This window comes from Nicotiana attenuata, unplaced genomic scaffold, assembly GCF_001879085.1.
Source record: "Nicotiana attenuata strain UT unplaced genomic scaffold, NIATTr2, whole genome shotgun sequence".
NCBI classification, from domain to species: Eukaryota; Viridiplantae; Streptophyta; class Magnoliopsida; order Solanales; family Solanaceae; genus Nicotiana; species Nicotiana attenuata.
This window is the reverse complement of record NW_017671229.1, coordinates 278,847-292,018: the sequence shown is the minus strand read 5'-3', so window position 1 is coordinate 292,018 and position 13,172 is coordinate 278,847. Positions and strand designations below refer to the sequence as shown.

Below are 13,172 nucleotides of genomic sequence, written 5' to 3'. Positions count from 1 at the left end.
AAACATTGAGGTATTTTCATCATTATTTATATAGCAAAAGGGAACCACTAATAAATATTTATTGAGATTTGAGAAGCAGCAAAATCTACTAATATAGAAAAGGAGAGGCAAATTCATAATATTGTGCCAAATGTCAAAACAAAATATCAACACATGTCATGTTTTATGACAACACTCCAGTAAATTTGGAGATTAAAAAATTTTTGAAAATAGAAAAAATATTACCAGTTCAGTTATTCCCAACTTTGAGCCCACGTTTTTGGGCAGTTCTTTTTTAAAACTGAAAAAATATAGTTACTCTCATTCTAAGAAATAGACTACAATTCCAATTCCAATTCCCACGCTGATTCCCACTTTTTTTCATTAGATAATATTTTTTTAACAGAGAATTTTACATAGAAATATTACTAATACTCCTAGATCGTCTATTCAAAAATTTAGGCTGTCACATTTTTTCCATTTAGCTTTAGTTATTTAATTTAATATAAACCTGAAAATTCCATAATTTTACATAGAAATAGGAGGAAAGAAAAAAAAATTCACGATTCTCTTCCCAAACGTGGGCATCAAAGCCTAACTCCATAACGTAGAAACTATCTCTATGCTAATAATGACCCCTCCTTTTAATTTCTTTTCCATTCCCTTTTTTCTCTGCATAAAATACAAAATTTTGTAAATATGGCTATAACAATTCATGAAATCAGTCCAATTTAAAGCAACTCGATGCAATCTCAAAGTTAGAGTCATTCGAACGTGGGAAATCCCGGATTATTTCAAGCGTGAAATACCATATTCCATAGAGTTTATTTTACAGGATGCAAAGGTAACATATTCAACATGTGTAGTACCAGTATTCAATTTTTGTTTCTGAAAGTTTATCATCGGAAAGTTTGTTATAAATTTCTTTAGGATGAACTTACATAAATTTTGCTTATTCAACTTACAAAGTTTTAAAGTGTATCTTCTTTTCTGCTTTAATGGATAAATTTTTCACAATAAATTGTACTAATTAAATGATTATGCGTAGTATCGATATTCTATTTCTGTTTCTGAAAGTTTATCATCAGAAAGTTTGTTATTAATTTCTTTAGGACGAACACACACAAAATATTTTGCTTATATATGAAACGATTATGTGTAGTATGAGTATTTTTTTTATCTGATTGTTAAAGTTGGATTCACAATTGTTTTTCTCAATTGTCTAAGAAAAATGACAGTAAGTCAATGCGGTCTTCAAATTTACATCCTGCAAAAATCTTAGATTTATTATTTTTCACTCTCTTTGCAAAGGCCATGAATCTTTGTTAGTTATTACATTCTTTTCATTTATTTTCCTTCTAAGGTGCACTAATTCAGGATATTGGTCTTACATTTGCCCTCGAAATAAATTAGGTGAAGCACACTTCTTAGGTGGTGTTGCTTCTGCTAAGAGTGTTGAAGGATTTGATCCCAACGCCACAAAGAAGAGGTATTTTGAGATATATTTATCAAAAGTGATTGAAATTCTCATACGTTTAAAAATATCTACTCTTTTCTTATAAGGTTAAGAATATCTATTCTTAAAGCACTTTCTTTTTAGACATAGTAATTGACCCCCAAAACTGACAATCATCTGTAGTACGCAACACCAAATTGTGGCATAAGTTTCCTTGGAGCTTATGAACTAATTATCTCTCAGGTATTATGTGACTTGTGTTGCAACTTGGCTCTATATTCTTTCTCTTTCTTCTTTAATGCTTTTCATTAAAGTGGTCAAAGGTACAACATTGTAAAAGCAATTGTCTCAAAGTTGGATCTAACACTGATAGGATTAAAGTTGATGCAAACTTGGCTGCAGCAGGTTTAACAATAACAAAGTAAAATATGTTTTAGCTGTGAATAGTAGCCTCTCATTATTTCTATAACCAGCATATAAGAGACACTAAATTGTATTGAATGAACACATGGTGAGACTTCATTTTATTTGAAATTATCAGTATAAATATATTTTATTGTAGCATCCTATCTGACATCTATTCCTGAGATGCTTGCCTTTGTGAGTATAACTGTTGTTGTGGATATTGCTGGAGATAAACTGTTTGGCAGATCTTGACTTCGGCATGTTAGAATACTACAAACTTTATTGCATCTTTCCTTTTCAATATTCGATGTCCATTCAACTCATGCTGATGAATTTTTTTTTTCCTCCTAGGCCACTCTGCAATGCACATACCACTACAACAAATGTACTTTGGATTGGTCTAGCAATGATCACCCTTCCCCTTGAGAAAATCGCAACTACATTTGTTGGTTCATTGTGCTTGGCCACAAGAGTGGCTGAGGAGATGATTGTTAGCATGTAGGTATTTGGGACTTGACGGTTTCTATGATAGAGTTTATCCTGACAAACATGTTTCTTAAGATGATATTTTCATTAAATTGTGTTTTAGAAGCTCTTACTCTTAATGCATGTGAACATCGTGTTGGAATGCTTGCGATTTATACAAAATGGTAATTTCATTAGAAAACATAAAAAATAAAAGATCTTACAGCTTTAACTTCTTTCTTTTTTTAATTCAAGTAAATCCGTACTCTAATATGCTAATGTACAAATTTTGATTGAAACTAACTGTAAAATTAAGATGGATTCTCCAAAGCTCAATGTATGTTGATTTAGCAATACATATTGATGAATATGAATAACCTATCATTTGGCTAAAAATATGTGTTGAGCTACATATATCAAAATCAGGTCTATATTCCTATAATTTATACATAAATCTTTTGAACTCAATTCTGATATTATATTATTCTGCTATTTACAACTTTTGCGCAACCCTGTTTTAAAAAAAATTATATCATGGTGCTGGCGTGTCAAAATCACGATCTGCTTGTGCCGTTGGAAAGATAACTTCTTGAACTACAATGTATACGAAAATAAGTTCTACATTCTTTGTAGATTTATATCGATATTCTTTTGAACTTACTTTGAATTTATGTCATTCTACTTCCCAAAGTATTGCGCGCCCTGACTAAATAAGTTATATCTTTATGCAGGCATGTCAAAACCAACATCTGCTTGTGTAATTACAAAGAGGACTTCTTGAACTACAATGTATACAAAAATCAGGTCTGTATTCTTTATAGATTTATACAGATATTCTTATGAACTCGGCTTTGAATTTTTGTCATTTTGCTTCTTTTTTCTTTTCACAGCTTTGTGCATTGTGATAGAAAAATTTATTTTTTTCTGGCACATCGTCTCTTTTTTGCAGCTTGATATCCTTTATTTAACACTTCCATTTAATTTTTTGCTCCCAGATCAAAAACCTCAATGTTCTCCTCACAGTGTGCAAAGAGAAAATTTCATTATCTTCCTTAATAGCCGCTTTATAATAGATATGATGTATTTTCTCATGACTTTAATGTATGAATATCCAATATATTTACATGTTCAATAAATAATAGCATTTGAATGGTTCTTTGTTTTTACTGTTTTCTCAAGTAATATTTTCCTACAAAAAAATTATATTTAATATTTTCCGCGCAACTTGGGCTACGAATACTATTAGTACATAAAGCACACCCCGCCATTCACAATATCTCCACCATTTCTCACCCTTCTTATTATTCTGCTTTCTAATCTCTCACATATTTTCTTTTGTTCACACTTCCCATTCCTCTATTTCGTTACCATATTCTTTATTCTTATTTTGATTCTGATTCTGATTCTGGTTCCTTCACCCTTACCCCCACCCCCCTGCGATAGTCCGACCCGTATTTGCTTCTCCATCGGACTTGGCACTGCGGTGGGCAGAAGGGCGAAATCTTATTGAATTTGGAAACATTGGTCGAATTTAGATGTGGATTCATCTCGGTGTGCGATTTTGGTTATCATTTGGAAATTGAGGTTCTAATCCTCTATTCATGGACTCGATTTGGGCGAACAATGCTGCCCCTGCCCCTTCTCATTTCTTCTATGTCATTTACTTCGCTTTTGGTTTCGTTGGAGCCAGATTCATCCTTGACAGATTCATTTTTCGTGTAAGCTTCCATTTGTTTCTTCAGAAAATGTACCTCATTAAATGCTTCTAGTACTATCCTTGTTTTATTGATTCTTTAATTATTAATCTTTAATGTCACCATGGGTAAAGTTTTCTACATTAATTATTGTAATTAGTGGATTGCATAAAAGGAAGCAGGATGAAATGGACGTCACTTTGCAACCAATATAAATTTGGTACTAACATGCTTAAAACAAACGCATAGGAATGTGCTGTTTTTTTCTGTTCAATTCTCTCATTATTATAGATCCCATCTAATTTGTTTGTCTGGGCGAAGCTATTTGGAAGACATCCTGACGGAAAAGTTCTAGGCTTAATTAAGATTGTTATTAACTGATTGAATTAAATTGGATTTAACAATATTCGTGGTCCTGGGGTTTGGGTTTCTGGTGTAATGTGTATGAGCTACCTGTTTAGTAGCCAAAGCTTTACCAATATGGGATTACGTCATTAACTTTCTCAATGGCACACCTTCACAATATAGCCCCTTCCAAAAAATTGGTGGTAAGTGTTACTGGCCCTACATCTGGAATACCGAGATATAATTTGGAACTTGCTATCCATTTGCATACTGGTAAAGATTCATGGACTCATTTTTGATGAATACCACTTTATAACCTGGTTTGGATAGTGACGTTATTTCTTTTTACCCTCGTTTAGCAAACAGTAAGTTTAACTGCTTGAAAGTAGTGATAATAAGGAACTAAGATTCAGTTACTGCTTTCTTGACGTTTTAGAGTATAGATGATAGAAAGTGAATTTTCCTCACTCGGCTACCTGGCAGTTTTGGTTAAATTGTTTATTTTACTCCATCTTTCTGGCATATCTATGTTTCTTACGGTTCTTCACCTTGTTTCCAGAGACTAGCAATTTGGTTGCTGCATCTGGGAACCGCCCATCTGAAGAATGATGAGGCTACAAGAGGAAAAATTGTTAAATGCTCTGAATCCATGTGGAAACTTGCTTATTATGGCACTGTTGAGTTTTGTGTCCTGAAAGTTGCATATCATGAGCCATGGTTCCTAGATGTGAAGGAGTATTTCAGGGGCTGGCCAAATCAGGAGCTATCGTGAGTATCACATCCCGATTGTGCTATGACCTAGTTTATGACATATGGAAGTCAGCATGTACTGTCTGTTTAAAGGTCAAATTGGAGTTGTTACTTTAAATAATTGAGTAAGCAAGAAAAGAAATAATTCCATGTCCTATTTGAGGGGAACATCATAATGCCAGCTATATGTTCAACTCAAATTAGTATAGTTAGTGGCGAAGTCTGTTGCTAAGTTCATATATTAGGATTAAATAAGCTGATGTATGCTTTTCTTATTAAGTTCCCACCATTGAGCCTCACATTAGAGTTGCTTTTCTTAAGTTTTGCAGTATCTTCTTGTCTCCTATACCAAATGTTTGCTGCGTTTTATAAGGGGAAAAAAAGAGACAAGAAAATCTTATGTCGCCACCGTACTGCCAGAAATCTCTTCTCAAGGCTTTTGGTCTTCTTATGTTTGGTGGTTTGCTAATTTCTCGATTGTGTGCTGCACTGATGATTTTCCTGTGGTGGTAATACAACACTAAAATTAGGACCCTCTTTGTTCCTATCCCATGGATGATTTCTTGAAGCTTCATATAGTGTGGATAGGGTATCATCATTATGCGATGGATGGAGTATCCACTAAAAAATACTTACTTTTCGTAGTAGATGCCATATTGCTTAATTGTTACCTGCAGGGCCCTAGCCAATTTCTGTTTTCAGTTATATGGGCCATTCTTGTTCATAGTTGTTGAGAGAGTCCTCTTCATGCCGCTAGGGCAAGAGTCCGAGCCTGGTAGGCTGCCAAACAAAAAAAATCGCTTAATTGTTACCAGTATGTATCTTGTCTAGTACTTGATAGTTCTATTTGCAAGAGCGTTAAGAGGCTACACACATATATATAAAGAAAGAGCCAAAAAGGCAAAAAGACCTTGTTGCTGCAACTATCAAGACCAAGCAAAAGGAGTCATCTCTACCCCTCAAAGAACAGAAATAAGTTCTGGAAGGAGCAACCCTGTGTGCTAGGATTTGTTCTCAATGGTTGAATATTATTAAATTCCCCGTGGAATGCCCCTCTATCCCCTGATTATTAAACCCTGTACCTTTTCTAATCCCAAGTTTATATTTGCCCATTCTTCGCTGTAAGCAGGCCTTTGGTTGCAAAGAACTCATCAAACTATTTCTAGTTGGATACAAGCACCATTTTAGTTGAACAAAAAAAGGAAACAGGACTTCTTAAGACACTATATTATTGTCCAGGCTAGACTTCTACTCTGATTTAACATCACGCCTTTGTTGCAGTCATTTTAATGCGTTAGATCTGTTTTTGTGGTGAAAATAGAAGTTCAACTAGAAATGCAAATCCATTCATTAGAACTGTGGGCAACATTTTGCACTTCATACTTGCCTGTGAGAATGGAAAGATGATTTTTCAGGCAACTCTTTTTATAGGCATCTTTTAATAGAAGCTTCACATGAGGCTTTAATAAAATTTGACATCCTATGTTTCATTTCTCATTTTAGGTCTGGCATAAAACTTATCTATATGTGCCAATGTGGGTTCTACGTCTATTCCATTGCTGCGCTCCTTGTTTGGGAAACACGACGGAAGGACTTTGCTGTAATGATGTCTCATCACATAGTGACAGTTATTCTGATTTCATACTCATATATTTCAAGGTAAGGTCTACTTCACCCGAGGTGTACTTTTTATTTCTTAGTTATCACTTTCCTCCTTTATTTTCTTTTTGATTCTGGGACTTACCCTAGTTTGATGTGAAAATACGCATATGATTTAAGTATGCAGTTACGTGACTCTTAAGGTCTCTATGTCTGTGTCAAGCACAATATAAGTAGGGATTGTAAATACGCTTGATTCCATGCAATTCTTCACATTCATTCAACCACCAAAGGCTACATTCTTTAACATACTTCGAGAGATGGCTTTTTCCTTTTGTTTTCAGTTGACGGTAGGGGGAAGGGATGCTAAGTCAAATTAGATGTTAAAATTTTGAAAAGCTGGTTCTAGATATAGAAGAGAGTAAAAAAAGTATGTGAACATTTATTGCCAAAGGAAGAAAAATATATGCCAAACTTTGTATAATATTCTGCCCAAAAAATTAATCGTGTTAATATTGCTTTGCATATTCATATGTGAAGACATGCAATTATCAATTTTAAATGGATGCAGAGCATGTAACTTATAGATGAGATAGAATTAAGAAAAGTGCATTTCATGTTTTTGTTAATTTGAAGTTTTGCTACCTTTGAGAATTGAAATAGAGCACGGTTTCCAATGCATTGATATGCTTAATATGTCACGCAATTTGCTGTTTTTCTTCTTTTTTTTTAAGAATTTGCTGAGATTTCTGGGAATGAGGATACTAAATTGGTCCCTTTCTTCTAAATGTTGATTCTTTACCACTTTTTCATTGTTGATTCATTTGTTGAGTATGCATAAGCGCATTAACAGCTCTTGTTAGATAATGTCTAGAACAGGCAACACAGTTTAGACAAATTTGACTTAGCCAGTACCATCCTTTTAGTCCCCTGCACAAGGATGCTAATAGCTGTCTTACTGATAAAATAATGAAATGGTTGCTAGATATCAATCAAAAAAAAAAAAAAAAAGGTTGCCCTGTTTCCCCAAATTGGTCGAATCTGTAACTCAGTCTGCAGATACAGTTATTTAGCATTTTCACCGGTTTGATCAGAATATGGTCAACATTCTCCTATACAGCGGAAAAGAGGTCCCAAGTTAATCTTTGAAGTTGTTTGTGGGTAATCAGATACTCCCTCCGTTCCAATTTATGTGAACCTGTTTGACTGGGCACGGAGATTAAGTAAAAATGAAGACTTTTGAAATTTGTGGTCCGAAATAAGTCAAAAAGGGGCCCAGAGTATTTGTGTGGTTATAAAAGCTTCTCATTAAGGGTAGAATTGTAAGTTAAGCTAAATTGTTACCAAATTTAGAAATGGGTCATTCTTTTCGGAATGGACCAAAAAGGAAATAGGTTCACATATACTGGAACAGAGGGAGTAATAGTTATTCCTGACTGTCCATTTTGAATTCATCTGATGTGTTCAAGAAAAGTGACCAACCTTGAGCTTCTTATCATTTCCCTCTGTTTATCTGTTGATTTCAGGAAAACTGGATAACAAGTTTACATAACTTGGCTTTATAATTAGCCACAGCTGTCTTGCTACCTTTTTTGAGTTATAATTTTGCTGATCTCTCAACATTGATTTCCCTTGAATCTATTAAGTCATTTCTTGAAGTTCGTCAACATTAGAATCAAACACTGTTTTTTTTGCTATAATTCCATAGTTGAGCTAATTCTCCTAGTTGAAAATTTGCTTCTAGAAAAGGCTGTCTTCTTGTGAGGAAGAAAGTATGTGATGGAGGAGTATGGCAGAATATTTTCTTTCCTCGTATTGAATGTTAAGACATAATTAAATAGATGTTCCTTCTCTAACTGGTTTCGACTAATAGGCTGCAAACACATTTGAGAGTTCATCATTCTGTAACTTGTTGTACGTCGTCTGATATGTCTACTTCATTCAACGGCAGAGCTTTTTTGGTTTTAAGGATCGATTTATCTATCAAAAACCTTGTGTCAGATTACTTGGTATTGAAGATGAAGTTTCTAGACAAATGTAATTTGGCTAATAACCCAGGAGGAAATTAACAAATGCAAAAAAAAAAATTCTAGATTCTCATATTTTTATCTGTTTTAATTTTATGTGTTTTGACATCTGTAGCTTCTTTCGGATCGGGATAGTTATTCTTGCATTACATGATGCAAGTGATGTCTTTCTTGAAGCTGCCAAAGTGTTTAAATATTCGGAGAAGGAGCTTGGAGCTAGCATATTATTTGGTTTTTTTGCTGTCTCCTGGTTTGCACTTAGGCTGGTTTTCTTTCCATTTTGGGTCATACGATCCTCAAGGTTAGGTCCTTATTAGATTTTCTACTCATATGATGTTGTTCCCCTTCTTTTTCCCGTTTCCAATAATTAATTCAATGTGTTCATTTCCCAGCTATTATTTATGTGAGGTTTTGAAGTTGTCAGAGGCATACAGTACACTGCTATACTACATCTTCAACACAATGCTGTTGACCCTACTTGTGTTCCACCTGTATTGGTGGATTCTCATATGTTCAATGATCATGAGACAGTTGAAAAATAGAGGGAAAGTTGGGGAAGATATAAGATCTGGTAAGCATCTTAATTGTCATTTTGAATTTAGCACAGCACACTATGTTGTTGAATTTGTGCTGATATACACCTTGTTCCTTTTTTATGTCTTTTTCCTACCCCAAGACAAAATGAGAATGAAGATGCGTAATGAAAGTACCTTTACACGCTAGAATGTTTCTTGTAGATCTTAAAGTGATAACGACTTTTCCTCTCCGTTTAATTGGATTAATGATATCTGTTCTTTAACACATTTATACTGAACTGGGCTAAAAGCTGACCTTTTTTTTGGGTCCTTCTGAGTACAGATTCGGAAGATGATGACTAACTTGGACACTCAGATTATTCGGCAGAAACGTGCTAGCTTGGAAGATTGCATATGAGTTATAGGTTTGGGTCTGCATCTGATTCTTTTTCCCAATAGACTTAGCTTGACGTCTTCTACGTTTTATAGTCCATTAATTGTTCTTTGTTTTTGTTTGACTATAGAAGTAGAACTAGTACGAATAGATGCGGGGATATTATCAGTTTAACTTGTCTTACATTTTTGGTGTACAAAATAATAGGTATCTCCTTGTATAATTGTTCCCTAAACAAGTATATTCAAAACGATTCAAGCAAACAATCTTCAGTTTTTCATTTATGACTGCCTTGTCCTTTGTTGCTGCTGGATGTTTTCATTTACTAGTGAGGATATGAGTACGTACACATGAGGAATGGAGTAATATTTGCCGTTGAATGCATTTGGGTATGAATGGTTATTGGAGTAACTATTTGTGCACGAGCAATTGGAACTTAATTTTGTGAAGCCGTGTGCCTATCTTTTGTATATAAGATCGTTTTATGACAAAGCTACTGTCTCTGCTACCACTGCAAAGAGGAAATGTGACAGAGACCTATCTCCGGCCCTTTAAAAATGGCGGGCAGTGTGGAAAACCTTTTTGGAGGGTGTTGACGAAAAATGTTATTATAGTCGATAGACTTAGTCAATACATTTTTAAAAAAGAAAGAAAAGATTGGGTGCTACAGCAGTAGAATACTCTATACAGTAAACCTTGATGGAAAAAGCGCGACGGGTGTGGCCTTGGGTCAAGGAAATGGTTGAGGATCATAAGAGGTCAGGGTTTCAATTCCAACATGAGTGAAAGTTATAGGTGGTTAGGGTTTAAATTGCAGTGGAGACAGAAATGTTATTGTGATTTCTTTCCTGTTACCTAATCCTGGGGGGCCAGAGTTACCCTATACATATGTTGGGGGAGCCGGGAGGCAGTTGTTACCCGATGGAATAGTCAAGGTGCGTCAAAGCTGGTTCGAATTTCACCATTAAAAGACCCTTAAAGGAAAAGAACAGCAGCAACTTGAAACGGAAAGGTAGATGGTTAATTTATGAACATGCTGTTTTGTATCATATATAAGTTCATTCTACATTTTTTGTTCTGTTGTGCGTAGCTCACGAAAAGGTGAACGTCCTTTATGAGGTGTCAATTATTTTCGACGAAAACTTATTTTTGTAGTCTACATATTCAGTGATTGAAGTAGTTTTTGTGTTCGTTATAAAGGCGTACGCATTACTTCTTGATTAACTGTTTCATTTCATAATGATACAATAGGAAAGTCTAAAGTTTAGCCGTTTTTAAATGGATATGACTAATGAGTCGGAGAGTGTTGATAAAATTAACTTTTCGAGGAGTTGAATCTATTTAACATAAAGTTGACTTTTGTTGCAACTTTTGATAGTATGTTTGAGACATAAAAAGTGGTCCATCACAGTGGAAGTTAGCCGCATATGTGTTTGAGTGCACAAGAATGAATTAGCCATTTGAGAGTTTGACTTGTATGATACTGCAGACTCGGTCAATTTATGCTATATAATGATGAGTTTAATTTCGATATGCCATATAAAAAGTAAATGTAGGTGCTTGTTCATTTTAAATGAAATTAGTAAACTTTATCAAAGCATAAGTTAAGCTAGTAATCTAAAAATAAGATTAACTTAATGGTACAATGGACAAAATTACGTTAATGTACATATTTCTTGCATTGTAAATGTGTGTAAGTTAAATTCTATTTTGAAAGGCGAAATACATAAATAGCCCCTCCAAGTTGTCCACAACGGTCATTTGAACCCCTTAACTTGTTATGTGACCAGATAGACACCTCTGCTTGGTATAAATATATTCTCTTAAACCCCTTACGCTGACATGGCAAATTTTGTATGTTATACTTACATCTAAGCGCGTGAAACTTTAAAATTAAGCTTATCTTTTTTTTTTCTACTAAAATAAATGTGGACCCCACTATTACACCACCCCAAATCTTTAGATCTGATTTTTTCTTCTTTTTAATTCAAGCTTGACCACCATCAAATATTCAAATTCCAATTTTCTCCTTTTGCAGATTAATTACTCAGTTAACTCTCGTTCGTCAATGGCCTCGGTTAGCATTGTCAAAGTTTTCATGCTCGTCGTTGTTCTTGCCACCGTTGTTGTCTCAGCGCAGGAGCCTAGTCTTGCATCGGCTCTGTCGCCCGACGCCGGAGCGGGATTCTCCTTGCCTGTTTCTGGTGCTTTGGTTGGAACTTCTATGTTCCTCTCTCTGTTTTCTGTACTGAGGCATTAAAAGCTTGTGGCTTTTGGTATTATTCATATTGGAATTGATTTGATTCTTAAAAAAAAAAAAATTCAAGCTTGAAGCTCCTTCAATGGAGGCCAAATTTTTTCCCTCAAAGTAGATTTCCCGCAGCAAACCGATGAATGAAATCACTTGAGCCAAACGATCCCATCTCTAATAATCTGTTGTTGAACCCACAAAATCTCAAAAATCGACATACACAGTAATAATCTGTTGTTGAACCCACAAAGTTAAGATTTTGTCTTTTCAACAAAATGAAGTTACAATACAAAATTTTGATTAAACTTGATTAGAGTATTACTACAATGGAGTATGGAGTATTAAACATAGAATCTTTTATTTGGCAGTGAGAAAAGGAAGAAGATAGGAGTTTAGTACGAAATGTCGTGGTGGTGGGGGGGGGGGTGGGTCGAGAGGGGAGGTGAAAGGAAGAAGATGAGAGGGGTGGGGGTTGGTTAATAATAAAAAGATTTTTTAATGTATTTAGTTTATATTTATCAAAAATTTTATTATAAATTACACATGTCATTCTTTAATTGGTTCATTTGACATGTCACTGGCGAGTGCAACTCACACATATAGTCTGCCAGACTCGGGTGTTCACGAGATACATTTAATAGCCACTTGAAGTGTTTAACTGGAAATAGTCTCAGTTGAGGTGTTCAACTACCGTTGTGGACAACTTGAAGGGGCTGTTTATGTATTTCGCCATTTTGAAAAGATTAGCTGATGACTCAGTCAACTATTACTAAAACTGGAACCATATGCGGCCATAGGAGAGCGTTTTGGATTAAGGACGTGACCACCAGGAGTATCAATTATCCATGAAAATTGTCACATCCCCTTTTCCCGAAGGGATATAAGGAGTTTTTCCAATTTAAAGTGACATTAATCGAAAAGGGATTATTTATTTAATTAAGAGTCGCCACTTGGAATAATTGTTATGATGCTCCAAGTCATCGGTTTATTTTAAATCCCAAATTGAGGAAATTTCACTCTGTTTAAAAGTCTGCGAAACCAGAAGATCGGATAAGGAATTCTGTTAACTCGGGAGAAGGTATTAGGCATTCCCGAATTTCGTGATTTTAGCACGGACGCTTTAATCATACCTGGCTTAAATTATTCAATTACGCATTGTAGAACCTACGTACATTTCTTTTTTACCGCTTTTAATTACTTGATTATTCGTTATTAAAGAATTATCTTAAAACAAGTTACGCGCACGTATACTCATTTAGTTTGGCGCATCAAGAATCGTGTCATGCTTACGT

General features: G+C 34.8%; 1 protein-coding gene across 1 annotated transcript; it reads left to right on the top strand.

Moving 5' to 3' along the window:
* The first annotated feature begins 3,573 nt into the window (after nt 1-3,573).
* On the top strand, nt 3,574-9,913 carry LOC109206855 (LAG1 longevity assurance homolog 2-like). Its single transcript, XM_019369716.1, has 6 exons — nt 3,574-4,023; nt 4,904-5,112; nt 6,598-6,753; nt 8,836-9,021; nt 9,113-9,291; nt 9,579-9,913. Exons 1-6 carry the CDS (start codon nt 3,907-3,909, stop codon nt 9,596-9,598), a joined length of 867 nt encoding a protein of 288 aa, XP_019225261.1. The 5' UTR covers nt 3,574-3,906; the 3' UTR covers nt 9,599-9,913.
* The last annotated feature ends 3,259 nt before the right edge of the window (nt 9,914-13,172 follow it).